Source organism: Salmo salar, chromosome 14 (genome assembly GCF_965601325.2).
Source record: "Salmo salar chromosome 14, fSalSal1, whole genome shotgun sequence".
In the NCBI taxonomy this organism is placed as follows: domain Eukaryota; kingdom Metazoa; phylum Chordata; class Actinopteri; order Salmoniformes; family Salmonidae; genus Salmo; species Salmo salar.
The window spans coordinates 63,312,452-63,339,074 of NC_138304.1; the positions used below are offsets into that span (position 1 = coordinate 63,312,452).

Below are 26,623 nucleotides of genomic sequence, written 5' to 3' on the forward strand. Positions count from 1 at the left end.
CCTGTGTGTTTGCTTGTTTATGTCTCTGTTTCCTACCCTGTTCCCTTTAACTCTGGACCGTTTTTTTCTAGGAGCTAGGGGTTCTGCCCAACACCCAGACGTGGATCCACCTGATGTCCTCCATTACCAACCACCCTCCAACTTTTCATTACATGATCTACAGCTACTGTTATTGTCATGTTATTATCTGCCAAGAAAGTTTTCTTGCTCTATCATACTGGGCGCATAATATGTGAGATAACACTAGTACTACAAACACTCAGAACAAAGAGAGCAGCCCTGGACTTTTCAGTCTCCCTCTTCAAGTCCCCCTTCAGACACTGGCTGCCTGTTGAAAACAAATGACAGGCATAACCTCCCACCCACACAGCAACCACCTCCTCTATATTCCACGCACCAGAATTTAGTATTTTAGTCTATGATTGCCATGTGAGTGTAAAAAAAAAATGACACAACTGTACCCAAAAAATATCAACGTTTATATCTAAAAATCTTAAATACTGCCAGGTTGGTTTTCACAGCTGTTTCACAAGGTGTTCATTATTGTAAGTTGTAAGGTATCCGTTGATGGTATTTATTAGTTCCAGCAGCCTAGTGGTTAGAGTGTTGGACTAGTAACTGAAAGGTTGCATGATCGAATCCCCAAGCTGACAAGGTAAAAATCTGTCATTCTGCCCCTGAACAAGGCAGTTAACCCACTGTTCCTATGCCATCATTGAAAATAAGAATTTGTTCTTAACTGACTTGCCTAGTTAAATAAAGGTAATTCTTTTTTTAAAATAAATAAATATCGTAGGACCTACAATAGATACATATATATTCAACTACAAGGGTGTACTAATGAGCTATGCAAGAAATTATATTATTTCAGTGTAATAATAGGGCAGGTTAAAATACTGACTTTGTGATCTGTAAGGTAAGTAACATTAATGTGTCAAGCAGATGACACATTTTCTTTGCTATTTCCGAAATGTTGCAACGTTTAAGACATGGATGTCATGTTGTTGTAACGTTAACAAGATGCCCAAAAGTAGTTAGAAGTAATGTTTTCATTTTATTAGCTAAACACAACTCGTTTAAACAGCTAAATTGTTGCGGAAATCAGCCTTATTTGCATAGCAGGGAAGAAGAGAACATAATTTAGGCTGTAATGATCTCCAAAATTCAAATCATTAGGTCATCATACCATTGATACAGCAACAAAAGTGACCGCAGGACACTTTTTGGCTGGGGGCCATTATTTGGCATGACAGGCCTACAACCTCCAGGGGACCCACAACCCCCCAAAACAATGTCTGTTGGCCCTTACAAAAAAATATAGCAGTTTTATAACTGCAATAAAAGTGCAGTAACTGCAGTCGACTGTGGTATATTGGACGCAGTAATTGTGGAATAACTGCAGCGTTCTGTATTTATACTGCACTCTGACTGCAGTTACACAGCAAAATTACTGCAGTAAAATAAACGTATTTTAGAAGCAGTATTTCTTTGACAGCAAACTTTTTTGGTAATGGGGGCTGTGGAGCTCAGGGACCCCAGGGCATGTGCACAACATGTTCATTAGGTAATCAAGTTAGGCTGCTGATTTCAATTGCACTAGGCACTGTGCTTGACTATGGCAGGAGCTCACCTGAGCTGAGTACCGGCACCCCAAATGTTATACTCCTTGAGCTTCTGTTCCTCTTATGGAATATTAGCTCAAAAGTATTGTGGAGCTCCTGCACCAAAATACAAACAGTACATAGACCCAACATGAATACCGGCACCTATTTCAGTCAGTCCAGCACTGACTACACAAACTTTTGTTCAAGGCTGAGCAAGAATGATTCGGATACAATACTTTAATTAAACAAGTTCAGCGGAATCAAGAGTCAACCCGTGTTTAGAATAGACTCCACTCCATACTTTATTATCCACAACGACAAGGCAACTTTAGACGCAGCCTTGCGGATGGATACATTTAACACCACTATGAGTGCAAATAGCCCAACCAGGGAACAATCAATAAAACATTTATAGAAAGGTACAAAATAAACCAGTTAATCACGAAAATATCTGCCCAATTCCCATCTATAAATCCGACGGTAAATTTCCTTAGAAGCTTTAACAGTAGCCAATTCTGACACCCGAATCTCGCATTTTCCAAGAAGAGGCAACGTGATAGAGTCAAAAGAACACACAGAACGACAACACCTTCCAGCTCTGCAGCGGTCTCCATTTTAACTCTTTGCCCGTCGGTACCTCACGTGTTCTGGACGGTCTTTCTCACATGACCCTTGTTTGTCCCCGTGATCAGTACTTCCAACTCCATATTTCAGTGTCGCTGAATATCACATTTTAAACTGTAACCTTCATGGATATGCATGAACAGAGTTTGGACAGCTCTACAGGGTAAGAAAACGCATTCTACGCTCACCGCTCGCAATAGCTTCACAGGCCTAGGCACCATCTTTGCAACACATTAGCGCTAGCTATATGAACTAATGTTTTATTTCCAGTAATATATTTTGTTTTGTAAATCCAATGCATAAGACCAATATCTTTTAACGTGCTTTTCATTCAGTTATTATTTCTATGGTTTATTTACTCGACTCAGTCAAACGAGACCAGCGACAGTCTTGTAGGTCAGCTATGTAGCTGTAACTGTCAAATTATTACAACCGTTTTAATGTCAGTGATGTGATTAGAAAGTGTATGATGTCGCTTTTTTTGTTGTTGAGAAATGCATCAAAATAAGATTCATAATAATGCACGATTTATATACACAACTTCTTCTATACTTCTCAGTGTTACGTCAGTAAAAAAAAGTACATTATCCTCCTGTGATTTGTTTGTTTGCAACCCATAATGATGAACAGCAATGATAATATCACTAGTGGTTACATGAAACTGGCTACATTTGAATAATGCATTTGTTTCAATGATTCCATTATATAATTTTGCAATATTCCACTATTGGCTTAATAACAATTTATCTTCATTTGTAAAGCGCGTTCTCTCACACCCAAGGCGCATACAATCCATGAAAGCTTTTCTGAACAGCACGGTCTTGAGCTGTGCTTCAGAGACTGCAGTCATAATAATGTTTTAGCCTCCGTTCGAAGGATGAAGTGGACCAATTTGTCAACGTTTTTGAAGTGGAGGGAAAGTTGAAAGTCTAGTGTTGACCTGCTGATGCATGCAAATTGTATTCTGATTACAAAACAAAAACGTGTTTTCGTTTGATGGCTAACATCAGCCAATATGCGTCAATTTTACTCATTCAATTTTAGCAGTCTAGTATGGTGACGAGGCCACTTTTCGAATGTCACCTTTTTTTCCGCTAACACAACGCCAGGGGCACTCTTGCTACTGATATCAGTGTACAGTAACACGGAACCCAAACCGGCTGCGCGCGTGCGCCATTGTGCATACATTTATTTTGTCCCCCTACACTCTGAACCAATGACATTCATTTGGGGACAGGTCGAAAAGCATTAAACATGTATGGCAATTTAGCTAGTTAGCTTGCTGTTGCTAGCTAATTTGTCCTGGGATATAAACATTGAGTTGTTATTTTACCTGAAATGCACAAGGTCCTCTACTCCGACAATTAATCCACACATAAAACGGTCAACCGAATCGTTTCTAGTCATCTCTCCTCCTTCCAGGTTTTTTCATCTTTGAACTTATGTGGTGATTGGCATCTACACTTTCATAGTATTACCACGACAACCGGCAAAACAGTTTGTCTTTCAATCACCCATGTGGGTATAACCAATGAGGAGATGGCACCTGCTTCTATAAACCAATGAGATGGGAGAGGCAGGACTTGCAGCGCGATCTGCGTCAGAAATAGGAATTACTTCTATTTTAGCCCTAGGCAACACAGACGTTTGTTGGCGCATGCGAGCAGTGTGGATGCAATAATTGAATAACATGTATTCCTAAATGTATTTTGCAACGCTCGTGCACGCGACGCGAGTGGTGTAGTCAGGGTATAAGAAGTACACAGTAATGCGCGGATTGACTCCTAACCCGCAGTCTCCTGTTATATCCGCAGGGCTGACTGTTTTAGGGTCATTAGGCTAAATATTGTGTGGATGAAGGGCAGGCGGGTTGAATAAAGAGAAAACAATACATAAAAAAAGTTCATAAATGTATAATATTGTGGAATTTTTATCTATAGGCTACCTTGAGGTTTTTCTTTAATTATGTTTGGCTATCTGGCATTGGTGCGTAAGCCTAAACTTTAGGGCCTAACTACGCAGAACGCCAAATACCCAACACGCCAATCCCCAAATGCTTTTGGGAACGGCAGAAAAAGTTAATGCTGTTTTTTGGAAGCAAAAAGCAGAACGTCGGAGTTTAATTCAATATTAGAAAAGCTGTGAAATGGAAAGTTGAAAATAAAGAGAAGGGAGGGCAAGAAAAGGAATGTTTGGGAAATATTTGTTGAAGTGGTAAGAGGATGATACCATTGCCGGTGTTGTGCCGAAAATCTCCCCCCTGCCAGAATCCCCCCCCTCTTTGCGTGAACACGCACGCACTCAAATCAAATCAAAGTTTATTTGTCACGTGCGCCGAATACAACGGGTGTTAATTCATTTTGGTTGCCTATCCTGACGTGAAGTTTGTTCTATAGAAAGTATTTGACTATGATGTGTGCAACTGAAAGTATTTGACTCTAGCCACAAATTTAAGGAAATTAGAAAGCCCATTTTCTTGCCTGCTGAAATCCCCCCCCTTCTAATTTCCTTAATTTTGTGGCTAGAATCAGATACTTTCTGTGGCACACATAAGAGTCAAATACTTTCTATAGATCAAACTTCATGTCAGGATAGGCAACCAAAATTAATAATTAATGTACAGTTGACGTCGGAAGTTTACATACACTTAGGTTGACGTAATTAAAACTCATTTTTCAACCACTCCACAAATTTCTTGTTAACAAACTATAGTTTTGGCAAGTCGGTTAGGACATCTACTTTGTGCATGACACAAGTAATTTTTCCAACAATTGTTACAGACAGATTATTTCACTTATAATTCACTGTATCACAATTCCAGTGGGTCAGAAGTTTACATGCACTAAGTTGACTGTGCCTTTAAACAGCTTGGAAAATTCCAGAAAATGATGTCATGGCTTTAGAAGCTTCTGATAGGCTAATTGACATAATTTGAGTCAATTGGAGGTGTACCTGTGGATGTATTTCAAGGCCTACCTTCAAACTCAGTGCCTCTTTGCTTGACATCATGGGAAAATCAAAAGAAATCAGCCAAGACCTCCAATTGTAGACCTCCACAAGTCTGGTTCATCATTGGGAACAATTTCCAAACGCCTGAAGGTACCACGTTCATCTGTACAAACAATAGTACGCAAGTATAAACACCATGGGACAACGCAGCCGTCATACAGCTCCTAGAGATTAACGTACTTTAATGTGAAAAGTGCAAATCAATCCCAGAACAACAGCAAAGGACCTTGTGAAGATGCTGGAGGAAACGGGTACAAAAGTATCTATATCCACAGTAAAACAAGTCCTATAGCGACATAACCTGAAAGGCTGCTCAGCAAGGAAGAAGCCACCTCTCCAAAACTGCCATAAAAAAGCCAGACTACGGTTTGCAACTGCACATGGGGACAAAGATCATACTTTTTTGAGAAATGTCCTCTGGTCTGATGAAACAAAAATAGAACTGTTTGGCCATAATGACCATTGTTATGTTTGAAGGAAAAAGGGGGAGGCTTGCAAGCCGAAGACCACCATCCCAACTGTGAAGCACGGGGGTGGCAGCATCATGTTGTGGGTGTGCTTTGCTGCAGGAGGGACTGGTGCACTTCACAAAATAGATGGCTTCATGAGGATGGAAAATTATGTGGGTATATTGAAGCAACATCTCAAGACATCAGTCAGGAAGTTAAAGCTTGGTTGCAAATGGGTTTTCCAAATGGACAATGCCCCAAACATACTGTCAAAGTTGTGGCAAAATGGCTTAAGGATAACAAAGTCAAGGTATTGGAGTGGCCATCACAAAGCCCTGACCTCAATCCTATAGAAAATTTGTGGGCAGAACTGTGTGCGAACAAGGAGGCCTACAAACCTGACTCAGTTACACCAGCTCTGTCAGGAGGGATGGGCCAAAATTCACCCAACTTATTGTGGGAAGCTTGTGGAAGGCTACCCGTAATGTTTGACCCAAGTGAAACAATTTAAAGGCAATGCTACCAAATACTAATTGAGTGTATGTAAACTTCTGACCCACTGGGAATGTGATGAAAGAAATAAAAGCTGAAATAAATCATTCTCTCTACTATTATTCTGACATTTCACATTCTTAAAATGAAGTGGTGATCCTAACTGACCTAAGACAGGGAATTTTTACTAGGATTAAATGTTAGGCATTGTGAAAAACTGAGTTTAAATGTATTTGGCTAAGGTGTATGTAAACTTCCAACTTCAACCGTATTTATTTTAGCATCTTAAGAGAATGTGAATGCACAGTTATACATCTGTAAAGGTGCCATGTTTGTCAGCATCATAAAAGCTGATAGTATTCCAACCACACAAAATAGGCCTATTCATCCAAGCCGAACAGAAATCTTATCAGAAACATTTTCACAGATTTCTCTTTCTTTCTTGTTCTTTTGGGGGGGGGAAGTTGTTGCATTTTCATTAGGGCTGTGACGGTAATTGAATAACCGTGTAACTGACGGTTATGGATGAAGCCCGCCATGAATATAAAATAACCGTCAAAACCATTTTAAATAGGCCTACATGCATTTGAGGATTTATTTTATGTTAACTTCATTTTCATGTAGATAAACATGACCTAATAGCGGGAGTGTTTACTAATGACAAAAGCAATTGTTTTGCTAACTTAGTCTGGCTATTAAACGTACTATGTCTCCTCTTTCCAACTTTCCTTTGATGCTTGAGCAGCTCATCCCTAGATGCACGGGGTGTAGAGCACTATAGGGGGGAAAAAAATTGTGTGGACTTTGTTTTATTCAATGCACATTTTCATTGCTCACTGGTAAATAAATCGGCCTTAAAAAAAAAAAAAAGTTTGTCTGACTTCATTAATTATTCAACAGCAGTCGACAAGGTTGTTCTGGCTATGTGGCCTATAATGCGCAAATTTTGTGTCAAGTGGACACGTGCCATCCTCTCCAACCTGGCATGGTATTATTTGATACAGAATCTTTTCTTCAATTGATAGACTGGCCGATATACCACCCTAGGTGAGACAAAAAAAATCCTATCCCCACAAAGTAGAATACCGTTAATCCCTGTCATTTGTTTACATACATTTCTGTTAATGCATGTATTAATTACAGTAATATACACATCTCATTGTCAGAGTGGAAACGTTGTTTGCAGAGTTCACAACCTGCTACACTTGTGAGAAACAAGTTTTGGTTTATTTCATATCATAATTTACACGCTCCATGTGAGAGCAAGGAGCATGTCTCTGGTTTCTCTATCCTGTTAGTGTTGATGGCACGCAAGTGCCTGAGCACACATAAAAGTATCTGGCCTGCTTTTTGTAAATGTCAAATGTAGGAAAGTGCCCAATCAGTATCGCTGATAAATATGCTGTTGCGTGTATTTGTTTCTTTTAATGATTGTCAATGTCATCTTCATACTATAGCATAGCTGTCGCCTTCATCATTGTGCTCTAGCAAGTTCTTCTGGGTGACTGGAACCTGACCTCGGTTGTCAGTTGAACTGTGTTTCCTCTGACACATTGGTGCGGCTGGCTTCTGGGTTAAGCGGGCGGGTGTTAAGAAGCGCGGTTTGGCGGGTCATTTTTCAGAGGACGCATGACGAAACCTTTGCCTCCCGAGCCCGTTGGGGAGTTGCAGTGATAAGACAAGATCTAAATTGGAGAGAAAAAGGGGTGTAAAAAAAATTATAGAATGACAGAAGAGAGGTTAATAAAACAAATAGCTTACTAAATTGGTTGAAATTATATGCAGAAACATATCACAATCAGTCACAACACAATCCTGCACCCCCGTCAAAAAAATAGTTCTGCCGTCTCTGACTAGCCTACAGTGCATTTTCTATATTAACGGGTTAGGGTTGGGTGCGGGCTGCCAATTTTCACTTTTTCACATTTAGTCTGATGGTTGCAGATCGCTTATTAGCAATTGCGGGCAGGTGAACAAATGGCTGACTCATGCACCGCTAGTACACACAGTCACTCATAGTGCAGCGAATAGGTGAAATAATTGTTCCATTTTATGATAAAAGTATCAGACTTGGTACATTAATACTACATACATTAAGGAACATTTTAAAGATTGGAGGCAGTATGGGAAGCTTGTCAGTTAATCTGGATGTCCTGTTTGAAGAAAAATAGGGTAAAGTCATTCCAAACAATATAAAAATTACTTTGTAATGTTAACTACCCACTAAATAAACCGCACAGATAATATACACAATAATTATCATCATAAAGTACTCTTAAGACCTTCATGGAGGTCACATCAAGGTCATTTTGACCATAGACCAGCGGTTATAGGGGATTTTTTTTTTTTACTTTGATAGAGCCACCAAATTTCACACACAACTAGGGCATGTCTAAATAAGTATTTTGGGCTATAGTGCCATCACAGATTTTGTCCTTTACTCCCCTGGCGGTCACTTCCAATGTGGCCGCTGAAAAATAGGCAAAGAAACCCAAGATGGGGGAACTTGTTGGATAGATTTCACCAGGGATACTCTGCTATAGTCAGAGAGCAAGCAGACACCAATGTTCCAATATGTATTAAGGACATGTGGTTGGACATGGTGAAGTTGGATTTGTTTGTGGTTCTATAACAATGGAGAGACATTATAAGCAGGTTGCATAACATAATGTAAAGGTAATAAGGATGAATCTATTAAACCAAAGGCACAATGCCTTGACTTTTTCCACATTTGGTGACGTTACAGCCTTATTCTAAAAAATATATATATATATATATATATATATATATATATATATATTTAATTCCGTCATCAATCTACACGCAATACCCCATAATGAAGACCAAATGCAATTGATTGGACATTATTTGGAAAGGCACACAGAGAGATCCTTGATGAAAACCTGCTCCAGAGCGCTCAGGACCTCTGACTGGGGTGAAGGTTCACCTTCCAACAGGACAATGCACTAAGCACACAGCCAAGACAACGTAGGAGTGGCTTTGGAACAAGTCTCTGAATGTCCTTGTGTCCCAGCCAGAGTCCGGACTTGAAACTGATCAAAAATCTCTGGAGAGACCTGAAAATAGATGTGCAGCGACGCTCCCCATCCAACCTGACAAAATCAAGGGGTCTGAATACCTTCCGAATGCACCGTATCTCAAATAAGGAAATTACATGACATCATAATGTTATGACTTAGGCTCCTAAACATTTTTTTTGGGGGGGGTTTATCAGGGCAGGCCTTATAATGTGACAGGTCTGTGGCATTGAGAGAGAGTCAACAGGTGAAATCAACTTAGTTGATCAAGTACATTTCAGTAGTATGCTGCTCCAATCTGAGGGCTTTTGTACAGGTGCCAACCAGCTGCATGGGGCCGTTGTGGACACGATTCACATGGCCATATCTCCTTAAATAATTGGTACATACAGCCCAATGATGGCTTAAAATGTTTGAGGGGGGTCTGGAAAACAAAATAAGATGCCATATATACATATCCTTAAATGTTTTTGTAGAAAAGTGGTGAAAATGTGTGCAAAAAAAAAAGGCTGGTTCTAGTAGTTCACATGTAAACACTTTAAAAAGTATGGGTGTTCGCTGAAGCCTATTGATTGCAATGATACAGTTGAAGTCGGAAGTTTACATACACCTTAGCCAAATACATTTCAATTCCTGACATTTCATCCTAGTACAAATTCCCTGTCTTAGGTCATTTAGGATCACCACTTTATTTGAAGAATGTGAAATGTCAGAATAATAGTAGAGCGAATGATTTATTTCAGCTTTTATTTCTTGCATCACATTCCCAGTGGGTCAGAAGTTTACATACACTCAATTAGTGTTTGGTAGCATTGCCTTTAAATTGTTTAACTTGGGTCAAACGTTTCGGGTAGCCTCCAACAAGCTTCCCACAATAAGTTGGGTGAATTTTGGCCCATTCCTCCTGACCGAGCTGGTGTAACTGAGTCAGGTTTGTAGGCATCATTGCTCACAAATTTTCTATGGGATTGAGGTCAGGGCTTTGTGATGGCCACTCCAATACTTTGACTTTGCTGTCCTTAAGCCATTTTGCCACAACTTTAGAAGTATGCTTGGGGCATTGTCCATTTGGAAGACCCATTTGCGACCAAGCTTAAGCTTTCTGACTGATGTGTTGAGATGTTACTTCATTATATCCACATAATTTTCCGGCCTCATGATGCCATCTATTTTGTGAAATGCACCAGTCCCTCCTGCAGCAAAGCACCCCCACAACATGATGCTGTATCCCCTGTGCTTCACGGTTGGGATGGTGTTCTTCAGCTTGCAAGCATCCCCCTTTTTCTTCCAAATATAACAATTACGTTTACATTTTAGTCATTTAGCAGACGCTCTTATCCAGAGCGACTTACAGTAGTGAATGCATACATTTCAATTCATTTCATACATTTTTTTTCTGTACTGGCCCCCCATGGGAATCGAACCCACAACCCTGGCGTTGCAAACACCATGCTCTGAGCCACAGGGAGGCCATGGTCATTATGGCCAAACAGTTGTATTTTGTTACATCAAACGAGAGGACATTTCTCCAAAAAGTACGATCTTTGCCCCCATGTGCAGTTGCAAACCGTAGTCTGGCTTTTTTATGGCAGTTTTGGAGCAATGGCTTTTTCCTTGCTGAGCGGCCTTTCAGGTTATGTCAATATAGGACTCGTCTTACTGTGGATATAGATAATTTTGTACCTGTTTCCTCCAGCATCTTCACAAGGTCCTTTGCTGTTGTTCTGGGATTGATTTGCACTTTTGGCACCAAAGTACGTTCATCTCTAGGAGACCGAACGTGTCTCCTTCCTGAGCGGTAGGACGGCTGCGTGGTCCCATGGTGTTGCGTACCATTGTATCTACAGATGAACGTGGTACCTTCAGGCGTTTGGAAATTGTTCCCAAGGATGAACCAGACTTGTGGAGGTCTACTATTTTTTTTCTGAGGTCTTGGCTGATTTCTTTTGATTTTCCCATGATGTCAAGCAAAGAGGCACTGAGTTTGAAGGTAGGCCTTGAAATACATCCACAGGTACACCTCCAATTGACTCAAATTATGTCAATTAGCCTATCAGAAGCTTCTAAAGCCATGCCATCATTTTCTGGAATTTTTCCAAGCTGTTTAAAGGCACAGTCAAGTTAGTGTATGTAAACTTCTGACCCACTGGAATTGTGATACAGTGAAATAATCTGTCTGTAAACAATTGTTGGAAAAATGACTTGTGTCATGCACAAAGTAGATGTCCTAACCGACATGCCAAAACTATAGTTTGTTAACAAGAAATTTGTGGAGTGGTTGAAAAATGAGTTTTAATTACGTCAACCTAAGTGTATGTAAACTTCCGACTTAAACTGTGTTTGTGTATATATATATATATATATATATATATATATATATATATATATATATATATATATATATATATATATATATATATATATATACACACACACACACACACACACACACACACACACACACACACACACACACACACACACACACACACACACACACACACACACACACACACAGCGTTCTGCAGCGATACGCCGTCCCATATATTATTCCCACCCGTTGACATTTTGCTGTGTTACAGTCTGATTTTAAAATGGGTTACATTGACATTTTTGTATGTTTAATAAAAAATGTGAAGCTGAAATGCCTTGAGTCAACAAGTATTCAACCCCTTTGTTATGGCAAGCCTAAATAAGTTCAGGAGTAAAAATTTGCCTAACAAGTCACATAAGATTAATTGATTCTGTGTGCAATAATAGTGTTATACATGATTTTTGAATGACTACCTCATTGCTGTAGTCCACACATACGATTTTTTTTTTTTTTTTTTTTTTTTTAAATTTTTCGTAAAAAAGCGATAATATTCCGACCGGGAGTCGTTGTTTTCGTTCAAAGACTGAAAATATAAACATGGAGTCGTCTCGTGCACGCGTGCGCCTGTCTCATTGTTCTCAGATCGACCACTTACCAAATGCGCTACTGTTTTTCAGCCATGGCCTGCAAAGTCATCATTCAACGTTCTGGCGCCTTCTGAGAGCCTATGGGAGTGTTAGAAAATGTCACGTCACAGCAGAGATCCCCTGTTTTTGATAGAGATGACAAAGAAGGCCAAGAAATGGTCAGAGAGGGCGCTTCCTGTTTGGAATCTTCTCAGGTTTTGGCCTGCCAAATGAGTTCTGTTATACTCACAGACACCATTCAAACAGTTTTAGAAACTTTAGGGTGTTTTCTATCCAAATCAAACAATTATATGCATATTCTAGTTACTGGGCAGGAGTAGTAACCAGATTAAATCGGGTACATTTTTTATCCGGCCGTGCAAATACTGCCCCCTATCCATAACAAGTTAAACAAATCAATGTATTTTATATTTGAGATTCTTCAAATAGCCACCCTTTTCCTTGATGGCAGCTTTGCACACTCTTGGCATTCTCTCAACCAGCTTCATGAGGTAGTCACCTGGAAGGCATTTCAATTAACAGGTGTGTTTTCTAAAGTTAATTTGTGGAATTTCTTTCCTTCTTTCCAACTGGGTGGGGGGGTATACAGAATATAGCCCTATTTGTTAAAAAGACCAAGTCCATATTATGGCAAGAACAGCTCAAATAAGCAAAGATAAACGACAGTCCTTCATTACTTTAAGACATGAAAGTCAGTGAATACGGACATTTTCAAGAACTTTGAAAGTTCCTTCAAGTGCAGTCGCAAAAACATCAAGCGCTATGATGGAACTGCCTCTCATGACCGCAACAGGAATGGAAGACACAGAGTTACCTCTGCTGCAGAGGATAAGTTAATTAGAGTTACCAGTCTCAGAAATTGCAGCCCAAATAAATGCTTCACAGAGTTCAAGTAACAGACACATTTCAACATCAACTGTTCAGAGGAGACTGTGTGAATCTGGCCTTCATTGTCAAATTGCTGCAAAGAAACAACTACTAAAGGACACCATTAAGAAGTAGAGACTTGCTTGGGCCAAGAAACAAGAGCAATGGACATTAGACCGGTGGAAATTTTTCCTTTGGTCTGGAGTCCAAATTGGAGATTTTTAGTTCCAACCGTCTTGTCTTTGTAAGACGCGGTGTGGGTGAACGGAGGATCTCCGCATGTGTATTTCCCACCATAAAGCATGGAGGAGGAGGTGTTATGGTGTGGGGGTGCTTTGCTGGTGACACTGTCTGTGATTTTATTTAGAATTCAAGGCACACTTAACCAGCATGACTACCACAGCGTTCTGCAGCGATACGCCATCCCATCTGGTTTGGGCTTAGTGGGACTATAATTTGTTTTTCAACAGGACAATGACCTAACACACCTCCAGGCTGTGTAAGGGCTATTTGACCAAGAAGGAGAGTGATGGAGTGCTGCATCAGATGACCTGGCCTCCACAATCCCCCAACCTCAACCAAATTGAGATGGTTTGGGATGAGTTGGACCGCAGAGTGAAGGAAATGCAGCCAACATGTGCTCAGCATATGTGGGAACTCCATTAAGACTGTTGGAAAAGCATTCCAGGTGAAGCTGGTTGAGAGAATGCAAAGCTGTGTTTGCAAAGCTGCCATCAAGGCAAAGGGTGGCTATTTTGAAGAATCTCAAATATAAAATACATTTTGATTTGTTTAACACTTTTTATGGTTACTACATGATTCTATATGTGTTATTTCATAATTGTGATGTCTTCACTATTATTCTACAATGTAGAAAATAGTAAAAATAAAGAAGACCGGTAGTGTAGTTACTTCACAATACTAACCTAATTGACAGAGTGAAAAGAAGGAAGCCTGTACAGAATAAAATAAATATTCGAAAACATGCATCATGTTTGCAAAAAGGCACTAAAGTAATACTGTAAAAAATGTGGCAAAGCAATTTGCTTTCTGTCCTCAATTCAAAGCGTTATGATTGTCAAATCCAATACAACACATTAGTGACTACCACTCCATATTTTCAAACATAATTTGTATGCTTGGAATCATTAAGGACTGGGGAGTTTTTCAGGATAAAAAAATAAACAGAATGGAGTTAAGCAACAATAAAATCTGTAATAAGTCAATGGGTAGGAATACTTTCTGAAGGCAGTGTAATATAATATTCTGTTTTGTGTACATTTTAAGAAACATTACACCAAACCTTCCCTATACACGTAACTTTTTATGTAAAATCCCATGGGAATGTATTATGTCCTGGTGGCTTTTGGTCGACAGGGGGTAATGGACAAAATATATGATGGCTCTAGCCAGAAATACTTCTTTAGACATGCCCCAGCTGTGTGTGAAATTTGGTGGCTGTATCACAAAGTCCACAATTTTTCCGGTAGACACTGGACTATGATCAAAATAACCTCAATATGACCCCCATGAAGATCTTAAAGCTATTTTATTATCAGAATTATTGTCTTTATTATCTGTGGGCAGATAAAAACGTTGTTTGGAATGATTTTACCCTATTTTCTTTTAACAGGAAATCCGATTGGCAGCCATTTATTAAAATGGCCGCCCTGGTTGACTGACATGCTTCCCAGACTGCCTCCAATCTTTAAAATGTTCCTTAAGGTATTTAGTATTAGTGTGTCAAGTTTGATACTTGTATCATAAAGTGGAACGATCTTGGTATATTACGTTCTTATCTGCTGGACTATTATTAATTAGCTTATAGCACACAGCTGATCAATTGAATATGAGTGTTTATAACAAAAAAATCCCTTCTCTTTCCATCAGTCACGAGAAACAGGAAACAGAGGAGATTCTCCAACTGGAAGGTAGGTATCGGGGTGTGTGAAATTTACTCCGTTCAAACGGGTAATTATGGAATTTGTGTGTGTGAGAGCGCTTAAGTGTGGGTTCTAACATGCTCGTGTGTTTTTCTCAAAAGGTGTGGGGACGGAGGAGCAGACTGCAGTTACCATAGAGAGTGTACAGCAGGCCGCAGCTTTTGCGGATCATAATGTTCAATATCAGTTCCGCACAGAGAACAGTGGAGGACAGGTAAGCTCAATCAATGACCTAGGCAATTTTGAACACACACAGTTCTTACTACCACAGTAACACAAAATCCACCTCGTCTGGATGAACAAATAACAAGAAGAATCTGTAGATTATGTGTCAATTATTTTGTCTGTATATTCTGTTTATTGTTGTTAGCACCATTTCTCCAGGTCAAATTCCTGGTACATGTCAAATGTACTTGACGAAGAATCAGAATAAACTTTATATCTGGAATGTTTGGCATACTCCTGTCCTGACCTCTCCCCTTGACTTTCTTCACTCCAGGTGACCTATCGTGTGGTCCAAGTGACAGATGACCAGCTAGAGGCAGCAGGCGACGGGACTGGGGCAGTCAGTGTGGTTTCCACTGCTGCATTTACTGGAGTACAGCAAGCAGTGGCACAGGTGTGTGTGTGTGTGTGTGTGTGTGTGTGTGTGTGTGTGTGTGTGTGTGTGTGTGTGTGTGTGTGTGTGTGTGTGTGCATGAGTTTGTTTGTGTGTGGGCATGGCATACCCTATCATCTTAGGGGAGTAGTGCTGTCTAATTTGCCTTTTCTCTCTCTCGGCTGTCATTCAGAACCCCTTCAGTAATGGGGGTAGTCCAGCGGGGGAGACGGTGGGAGGGGAAACGCGTTTTGCCTATTTCCCTGCTGCCACAGTCAGTGTCAGTGATGGGGCAGCCACAGCAGTGTCGGTGCAGGCTGACCCAACACTCACACAGGCCGGAGGTGAGTAGCCACCAATCCTAGTATGAAACCCACATATAGTGTAACCATTCACTAGTGCAGCTCATACATAGCATTATGTTATTATATTGAACAAAGATATACTGTATACATATAATCATTTTTTTTTTTTTTTTTACTTTCATTTGTAACCCTCTCTTCTGAGTTACAATCAGTTTTAACCTAGTATCTTGGCGTTGGAGTATGTGGTCTGTAGTCAGAATGTGAAGTTTAATGTGTGTATAACCGTAAATAATGTAGTGCAGTGCCTCCACCTAATAAGTAATGTACCGCTAAAGGTATATATTTACAGGGGAAAAAGCCACAAATAGATATCCCCTTGAACTATGATAAAGAATGATCACAACAAACAAGATGTACAGTCATTCTTTATTATTAAAGTCAAGACATTTCAATCCAAAGCTCAAGCTTGAATCAAGTTATTAACCAAAAATGATCAACATCATTTCAATTACATCTATGTACACTTAATTAGTAAGGACCTGATACTCACAGCCCTAAATCCAGATCGTGACTGATGAGAAGCGAACGGGCCAGTGGCTGTCCCATTCAAACACGGTAGATAAAAAGTCCCTCTTCTGAAAAGGATAAAAACACAGTACTCCTCGAATAATCGAGACTGGTCCCAATGTAGCTAATTATATAGCTACAGTTTATCGCTTGTTTTACCACAACCAGTAGCTAACGTTACTGAAATCACCCAGAGCTCAGTCTCTCACAGCACCTGTCTGTCGAGCCTCTGAGCGGCGAGAACAAGCAGAAATCATCCAATGATAGTTGAACCAAAAACAAATCCAATGCTGTCCTCACGGTGATCTGGGATGCGGGACTAGCTAAGAGTTCATCACTTTGGTTTACTCAGACCGCATTACAACAGCTTTTTAAAGCAATAGCTAAAACAATGAAATATCCATTTTGCTAGCTCACGAAGTTCACAGGGTGGTTCTCCCTTCACTCTCTCACATGTCTAACTGTTGCCTTGCAATGGTCCAGCTCCAAAATATGTCCCACATGCAACACAGTAAATAATTGTCTGTAAAAATACATATATTTGACTGAATATAGTTTTGACTATTGCCTTTATCTCAATAGGGCCAGAGATGTTAAGTCACAATAGTCTTTCTTGGGAATAAATATAAATCCCCGATTTGTACTACCTCTGACACTAGGTCAGTTCTATGTGATGATGAGCCCACCTGATGTGTTGCAAGCTGGCACGCCAAGGACCATTGCCCCTCGCACACACACCTACACCACGTGAGTACGGCTTCACCTGCCACACAGTTTAGTGTTCCATACACATTCTTCACACCCCACTGCTCCCCCATCTATGTGGTTCATCTCACTTCTCCCTCCCAACTCCACATTGGAATGGACTTTCCCTAGCTAAACCTTCAGGAAATTATCACCTCTTTGTATTTACCCGCCAATTTTGGCATGATTGGTTTGTGATTGTGTTTATCATGATAAAACATTCAAAAGAAATCAAAACGTGAGAAAACAAAAACTGTCCCACTTACCTGCCATCCTTAGAGACCACGGTGAAAATGAGATACTACAGCATGGCAGTTCAAACTGGTGAGGACTACTTTCGCTCACATCCTCTAAAACTAACCCCCTCTCCTCCCATCCTTGGCAGATGTGTGGTGAATCCACTAGTTGTGATGAATCGTATGTCTTAGTGTACCTGTCAGGTGAATGTGATGTGTGCGTGTGTATATAGCTTTGGGTTATAGGTTCACCGAAGGAGTCTTCTTCAGTGGGGCGAGGAAACGTCTAGGGAATACTTTATTTGGATAGTCCATCCATAGATACTCTACAGTCAGTAACATTTCAGCTAACAATCTACTAACCCTAGCCCTATCCCTTATCCTAACCCTAAACTTAAGCCTTACTTTAACCATAGCCATAACCATTAGCAAGCAGTTGCTTATCAATAGATCATTTGTTGATAGTATGATGGATTCATGCAGGTCCCATGTGACACAGTTGCTAGAGCCTGGCACTTGCAATGCCAGAGTTGTTGGTTCAATTCCCGAGGGGGGCCAGTACAAAAAAAGTATGAAAATGTATGTACTCACTACTTACTGTAAGTCGCTCTGGATAAGAGCGTCTGCTAAATGACTGACTAAAATATTACATTTGCGTAATGTATATGAATACACAGTCAATTTGTTTGTTTTTATGAGTGCGGATTTTACAGTGCTTAACGGTGACAAAATGTTATCATTTATTTGTCATTGTCTCTCTTTGCAGGAAGATGGATGGTCCACGGGCACCTAGGGATGAGAGAAGGAGAGCACAACACAATGAAGGTAAACTGATTTAAAAAAGTATTTATCTGGCAAATGGAAACTTGAAAGTAAAAGTTCAGATTTACCATGGGCATAGAGAGAAAAAGGAGGAGCCTTAAGAAATGTTTTTTTGTATAATAAAAAAATTACACTGAACAAAATTATAAATGCAACATGTAAAGTTTTGGTCCCATGTTTCATGAGCTGAAATAAAAGGCCCTAGAAATGTTCCATGCGCACAAAAAGCGTATTTCTCTAAAATGTGCGCAAATTAGTTTACATCCCTGTGTGGCTAATCAAGAAACTGATTAAACAGTATGATCATTACACAGGTGCGCTTTGTGCTGGGTACAATAAAAGGCCACTCTAAAATGTGCAGCTTTCTCACAAAAAATGCCACAGTTGGCTCAAGTTTTGAGGGCGCTTGCAATTGGCATGCTGACTGCAGGAATGTCCACCAGAGCTGTTGCCAGATAATTGAGTGTTCATTTCTACCATAAGCCGCCTCCGACATCGTTTTAGAGAATTTATCAGTACATTCAACCGGCCTCAACCGCAGACCACGTATAACCACGCCAGCCCAGGACCTATACATCCAGCTTCTTAACCTGCAGGATTGTCTGAGACCAGCCACCTGGACAGCTGGTGAAACTGTGGGTTTCTGAAGCATTTATGCACAAACTGTCAGAAACCGCATCGGGAAAGTTCATCTGCATGCTCGTCATCCTCACCAGGGTCTTGATCTGACTGCAGTTCAGTGTCATAACAGACTTCAGTGGGCAAATGCTCTCCTTCGATGGCCACTGGCAAGCTAGAGAAGCTCTTCACGGATGAATCCCGAGTTTCAACTGTACTGGGCAGATGGCAGACGTGGCGTCGTGTGGGCGAGCAGTTTTCTGATATCAACGTTGTGAACAGAGTGCCCCATGGTGGCTGAGCGGTTATGGTATGGGCAGGCATAAGCTACAGACAAAAAACACAATTGCATTTTATCGATTGCAATTTTAATGCACAGAGAGATACCATGACGAGATCCTGAGGACAATTGTTGTGCCATTCATATGCCGCCATCACCTCATGTTTCAGCGTTATAATGCACAGCCCCATGTCACAAGGATCTGTACACAATTCGTGGAAGCTGAAAATGTCCCAGTTGTTTCATGGCCTGCATAATTACCAGACATGTCACCCATTGAGCATGTTTGAGATGCTCTGGATTGATGTGTACAATGGCGTGTTCCAGTTCCGGCTAATATCCAGCAACTTCGCACAGCCATTGAAAAGGAGTGGAGCAGCATTTCACAGGCCACTATCAACACGCTGATCAACTCTATATGAAGATGACACGCTGAATGAGGCAAATGGTGGTCACACCAGATACTTACTGGTTTTCTGATCCATGCCCCTCCTCCTTTTATTTATTTTTTTTTAAATCTGTTACCAACAGATGCATATCTGTATTCCCAGTCATCTGAAATCCATAGATTAGGGCCTAATGAATGTATTTCAATTGACTGATTTCCTTATATGAACTGTAACTCAGTAAAATCTTTGAAATTGTTGCATGTTGCGTTTTTATATTTTTGTTCAGTTGAGTATATTGTGTAAATGGTGTTGACCCGAGGCTTAATCCCTCTGTTCGTTATGTGATCTTGTATTGAAACCTTAGCTCCTTCAAATTATTAAGATATGGCATTATTAGAGTGCTATCTGAAAGCCACTAATAACATATCATTCACATACTGTCAACACTCATTACATTTAGCATCAACTGATAAACCATGAGTACCATTAAATCTTTCCATTTTATCACTGTCTTTGTTAGTTTCGGTAGTCTCCATATCTATTTCCTTCAACTCAGATCCTTATACTCTTCCCAATAGGAAAACCCTCTCAATCACTACTGATAATGCACACGGATCACTCTCAAACAATGTTTTGCTTTTACCCCTATTGTAAGGTTTAATGGATGGGGGATGCCATTGTCCCCTTTTACATTTTAGTCTACCTTAGCAATGTTACTCTATATATTTATTACCAATTTCCATTGGATGTTCACTTTCTGCCTCACGCTCATTAAATGTTTAAATGTCTATTATTATGAGATTTAATATGACCGAAATTATAAAATACATCGGCCAATTCAGAAAGGGAGAGACATTTTTTAAGGTAGCTCTTGAGACTTGAATTTCTTTCTGGGATCAACATTTATTATAACTGGGCTAGCACTGCCTAACAGTCCACTGTCAAAGAAGTGCTCTGTCCATAAGGCTTCTGGTACCTGAGACAGAATCGACTGAGAGACAGAGCCAGTTTCCCACTCCGTCTTGTGGAGTGGTTAAATTTAGCCTACTCAATAATTGGTTTAGAACTTCATTGTTGGGGATATCAACGAAAACTCCATCAGGAGTACAATAAATTGTAGCCATAAGTTAACAAGTCTACCTATTAAGTTAAAAGGTTGCGTGGGTGAATACAGAAAATCATGTTCAACATTCAATGGTCCTATTGAACAGGGCATGGGTTTTGTTTCAGAATGCATTACCAGGGTGGTATTTCTTTAATTCTTTACGAAGGCTCTGATTAACATGGCAATGATATTTTTCATTGGAAGCTGTTTAAAAAGCATAGAACATGTGCCAACCTTTGTCTAAGACTTTATTTCCCAGACCCTTTAGACTGTCATACAGTGCTTTAACCTTATCATGATCAAATAATCCGTAAAGGGGCCACTGACCATTTCTCCGAATACTTTTTACACCACCTACGTACGTCTAGGTGTGGGTGCGCAAGTGTATATTGTTGTATTGTTTTCTCTTTTTGTTTTGTTTTTACTTTTATAAAATCTCTAGTAACCCATTATACACACATACAATTTCATCTCTCTTTATCCAACTACGTCTCTCAACCGACACAATTCTACCAACTTCATTAACCGTACCTTCAATGCAGTCCAACCGATTCCTGCTGTAAAGTAGTCTAAACTATTTATATTCAATGTAGGCTATCCGATTCCTACTAATACATACAGTATCACAACTAAATTTTCCCTTATTACCAATCAAACAATTTGTTAACTTCCTGTAATTACCTTCAACCTTCTCACTTACAGTGCATTTGGGAACTATTCAGACCCATTGACTTTTTCCAAATTTTGTTATGTTACAGACATTCTTAAATTGATTACATAGTTTTTTTCCCCTCATCAATCTTCCATACAAAAATGGAAATATCACATTTTACATAAGTTTTCAGACCCTTTACTCCAGTACTTTCTTGAAGCACCTTTGGACAGCGATTACAGCCTCGAGTCTTCTTGGGTACAAGCTTGGCACACCTATATTTTTGGGAGTTTCTCACATTCTTCTCTGCAAATCCTCTCAAGCTCTGTCAGGTTGGATGGGGAGTGTCGCTGCACAGCTATTTTCAGATCTCTCCAGAAATATTGTATCGTGTTCAGGCTCTGGCTGGGCCACTCAAGGACATTCAGAGACTTGTCCCGAAGCCACTCCTGCGTTGTCTTGGCTGTGTGCTTTAGGGTCATTGTCCTGTTGGAAGGTGAACCTTCGCCCCAGTCTGAGGTTCCTGAGTGCTCTGGAGCAGGTCCATCTAGTCTCCTAGCCGCTGCAAAACATTCCCACAGCATGATGCTGCCACCACCATGCTTCACCGTAGGGATGGTGCCATTTTTCCTCCAGACGTGACGCTTGGCATTCAGGCCAAATAATTAAATCTGGGTTTCATCAAACCAGAGAATATTGTTTCTCATGGTCTGAGAGTCCTTTAGGTGCCATTTGTCAAACTCCGAGCAGGCTGTCATGTGCCTTTTACTGAGGAGTGGCTTCCATCTGTCCACTCTACCATAAAGGCCTGAATGGTGGAGTGCTGCAGAGATGGTTGTCCTTCCAGAAGGTTCTCCCATTTCCACAGAGGAACTCTGGAGCTGTCAGAATGACCATCGGGTTCTTGGTCACCTCCCTGACCAAGGCCATTCTCCCCCGATTGCTCAGTTTGGCCGGGCGGCCAGCTCTAGGAAGAGTCTAGAATAAGCCTGTAACATGACAAAATATGGAAAAAGTCAGGGGGTCTGAATACTTCCGAATGCACTGTATCCCTTGAAGTTACAACAGCTCACCCCAGATTCTACCACCACAGGAGTATGGCTCATGCTTTAGCTTTGACAACTAAAATATGTGATTATTGTGTTTGCAGTGGAAAGACGGAGAAGAGACAAGATCAACAACTGGATTGTCACCCTCTCAAAGATCATCCCAGACTGCAACATAGACAGTACTAAGACTGGAGCAGTGAGTGTGATCAATTTGCCTATAGAGATTAAGTCCCATAGAACCAACTTTATCAGGACACAGATTAAGCCTAGTCCTGGACTAGAAAACATGCTCAATGGAAACTCTCCATTGAAATAGGTTTTTAGTCCAAAACTAGGCTAAATCTGTGTCTGCGAATCTGACCCGCAATTGCAGATTGTTCGAAATCATGATTTCTTATAATAGAAGTAATGTGCAACCTCTTCTCTCCAGAGTAAAGGAGGGATCCTGTCGAAAGCGTGTGACTACATCCGGGAGCTGAGACAGAATAACCAACGATTGCAGGACAGCTTCAAAGAGGTGTTGAGAGTTCAGGCAGACAACGAGCTACTCAAACAACAGGTACACACTTATATGTGTAACTCGCACCTTCCACTATGCTGTCTGTGTCAACATCAAGTCGAATGTATTCATTGGTTCACATTGTAACAAAACATTTTACAACAGAAAAATGTTGCTACGAAAAAGATAATTGCTTATTGGACAAGTTTTTTTTAGTCCCTCCCTGTTTGCATTTGTTTGGTAATTTTTTATGCCTATGTATGAAGGTCTTATAAAAGGCCTACATAGAAGCGTCTTCTCACATTTGGTAGTGTTGGCATTTGGTTGTTAACATTGTTTAATTGCGACGCTCTGTCATGTTATAGATTGAGGAGATGAAGAATGACAATGCACTGCTTCGAGCTCAGCTACAACAGCACGGCATAGAGATCAATGGCGATACAACACCACAGTGATCGACTGGACACACACACACACACACACACACACACACTCTCTCACTTACTCACTGGTAAAATACAAATACTTATAGAATACATGAAAGTACACATGCTCACGTGCATGCATCATCAGAAATTGCCACGCATACACACAGAACAGAGGGCTTGAGAGGAAGAAGTGGACTGCTGACTGATCAAACCTCTTCTAACCCCCACACCCACACACTCTCTTCCAAGGCTGAAAGCTGAAATTCATGACTCTGTAACTAAATGACTTCCCCACCTCTGCTCAAAGAATAGCCAACTCTTCAAATGTTGTGCATTCACCTGACTGTTTTTGTTATGGACAATGACAATTCATATTTACTCTGTTTTAACCTTCTGTTTTCCATAGCTTTTTTGGGGCTTTTGTTGTGAGTTATACTACCGTGTCTGACATGAATGAATCCTTTTGTTTGTCATTTAATGTATTAGTTTACAATGAATGTGTATGCAGAATTAAAAGACAGTGGCAGTAGGGATCATAGTGCAAATATAGGGCTGAACTTTGCTGTTCCATTTTCCCTTCGAGATTACAAACCATGGTAGACAAATCAGGTACCTTCATCCTTTGATGCTCACCATTTCAAAGGGTTGTTTCATTGTTAAGTGGAGGCAGATGAGAGAATACTGATTAAGCTGTTTTAAAGGGCTGCGATGTAAAGGTATGGTTGTTGTATTGACACTAGGCCTGACATTGCAGACTATCGGGGCAGTAGGTGATAGCATAGCTCAGGTCATTAGGACAATATATAATATTGGTTCCCAAATTCATTTCAGTCCCATCTACTTTGCTTAATTTCTCATATCTCTTGTGTTGTCCCATCTGGTGCACAGTAAATCATTTAACCTGAATATCAGTTTCACTATATGGTAATGATGCATATTGGGCATTAAATCATTGTATGTATCTGCTTGTGATAGGTCACTTACCGGTATTCAATACATTAATTGGAGCATGTGTCAGCGTTGCCATGTATAAGATGATAAATGTCCCTGAGTCTCTATGACAGGGGATGTTCATTTACAGGCATTCAATTCAAATTTGGGACACTGGGTAACTCAACTCAATATTGAGGATCTGAGGGAGAGTTATATATTATGGATTTTCACCATGTCCTCCAGTAATTTAAAAGTTTGGGAACCAGTGCTATGAAGGATAATTTTAGTATATCCCAGGTCAGCAACTGCTTCAAGGAATTGTTTGTGAGTGAAGGTTGTCAGCATCCTTGTTTTATCTCCACTGAAAGCAATCACAGCATGGCATTCTAACCACTGGCAAGATGTATTCCAATTGTACAATAACATTTCAATGTTTATACCATAGCATTGACACAATTATTGGATTGGTTCTGTAGTAAGGTGGAGGTGCATTTTCAAGAGCTATATGCCCAATTCCAAGTCGATCCCTAGGCCCTACACTTGGATTGGATAGGTAAGCAATGTGGTGTTTGCTCCACCTTGCATTCTGATTGGTTAGGTGACATTTTCCGTATTGCTTACATCATATCCTTTTAGGTCTACACTAGTGCCTTGGGGATAGAGGCAAGAGGTGGGTTTGGAATTGAGCTGCAGTCTTAAAGGATTGGTTCAGAATTTCTTTACCAAATCTGTTTTGATGTAAAGTGCAAATTGTAGAGGGGTCCAGATATTCTAGCGATTTCACTTGGTTTTGAGAAACTTGGACCACCCGCAATAGACTTCCTCATTGCTCGTTCTGTAGTATGCTGCTTCTCCATGTAGCCCGCTCAGCACAGCTGGTAGGGGAAATGGCTTGAGTCTAATAAAATGGAATATATTGTTGCAGATAAAGTTGAAATTGTGTTATTGCGAAGTGTACAACATCTAAAGACCTGCATCACTATACTGAGAGTGTGGCCATTTCTGAAAGGATGCATTTTTCCGTAGCTCCTATACTGCAGAACGAGCAATGAGAAAGTCTATCATGGGTGGTCTAAGTTTCTCAAAACCAAGTGAAATTGTTAAAGTGGACACTTATATAACATACTATTTACATTAATAAAATATTTGTTCAGAAATGGTGGAGCAATCCTTTACCCCCTTATAAAAAAATGTGGGGGCATCTTGTCTGTTTAAAACACCTTATCCAGGGGAGTGGCTAACCTAATGTTTACTACTCGCTATAATTATCCCTATCTGGCTCGAAGGACCATGAAAAGAGTGGTCCTTTGAGACCGATAGGGACAACAATATACTATATAACTGAAACAAATATGGACAACAGACTTTAGTTTCATTAGCATGAGCTAGCAGGGAGAATATAGTTGCCATGTAATTTTGAACTTGTAGGTCAATTTGTCTTGTATTGCCAATAGGGCTGTCCCCGACTGGGAAAAAAAAAAACTCTTGGTCCACCAAGAATCAGCTTTTCTTTCGACCAGTTGATTGGTCAAACATTTTTAAACATTTATTTTTCCATATATAGACACACCCAATCTGTTTTAATAAAATCTATTATATGCACTGAGCTTGTCTGATGCTTTAAGACACAAATGACTCAAGAGGGAGCCAGAGATAAAGATAAGGGAAAAAAATGTTCTGATTCTCCTCCTCCCGCTGCTGCTGGCCTTTGCAGATTCTGCCTTTGCGCTCCTGAAGTTGCCGGTAATACGCTACACAATAGGCCTTGTAACTATATTTGAGAAGGCCAAGTTAAACACGGGAGAAAGCTCTCACTGAAGATTCAGTTAAGCACCTTGGGGAGTGCCACTGCAGCAGCTGCAGTCAAGCATGTAAAACCTGTCAATGTTTTAGAATGCAACTACGGAGTAGGCTACTTACAGTTTTCAAGTGGTATGTCATATTCGTTGTTGAACTATGAGCAAACCTCTGTTTGCACAGTTTGCATTCTACTTTTTGTTTGTCTTAAGTAGGCCTAATTAGAGTATCAAGTAGCCACTGTATGTACCGGTAGGTAAATCTTAGGCTATGATTAGGCTCATTTGCGTGTGCCCTCTGGAAAGAATCTGCCGGATACAGAGTTGAATGAAAGGGGATGTTTGGCATATATGTTATTATTAATAGACCATACAAGTCAGGAAAACACATATGTTATAAAAATATTTTTATTAGTGTTACACCATTGTTCTTACATAATTTAACCATATACAATTTCAGTAGCACAATTAGTGCCTTCAGAAAGTATTCATAACCCTTGACTTATTACACATTTTGTTGTGTTAAAGACTGATTTCAAAATGTATTACTTTTTTTTCACTAATCTACACTCTACCCCATAATGAAAAAGTGAAATTATGATTTTAGAAATGTTT

The 26,623-nt window shown here is 40.1% G+C and overlaps 1 protein-coding gene across 3 annotated transcripts; it reads left to right on the forward strand.

Moving 5' to 3' along the window:
- Window positions 1-1,995: 1,995 nt before the first annotated feature.
- Window positions 1,996-25,818, forward strand: LOC106569770 (upstream stimulatory factor 2). 3 transcript variants are annotated; one of them, XM_014141368.3, is made up of 11 exons: window positions 1,996-2,391; window positions 14,935-14,975; window positions 15,089-15,201; window positions 15,487-15,606; window positions 15,779-15,929; window positions 17,117-17,204; window positions 17,481-17,525; window positions 18,204-18,262; window positions 22,454-22,548; window positions 22,783-22,911; window positions 23,217-25,818. In XM_014141368.3, exons 1-11 carry the CDS (start codon window positions 2,354-2,356, stop codon window positions 23,304-23,306), a joined length of 969 nt encoding a protein of 322 aa, XP_013996843.1. In that variant the 5' UTR covers window positions 1,996-2,353; the 3' UTR covers window positions 23,307-25,818. The 3 variants fall into 3 exon arrangements, with proteins under 3 accessions (XP_013996843.1, XP_013996842.1, XP_013996844.1); XM_014141367.2 differs by lacking the exon at window positions 1,996-2,391 and having other exon boundaries at window positions 14,894-14,975; XM_014141369.2 differs by lacking the exons at window positions 1,996-2,391; window positions 17,481-17,525 and having other exon boundaries at window positions 14,894-14,975.
- The last annotated feature ends 805 nt before the right edge of the window (window positions 25,819-26,623 follow it).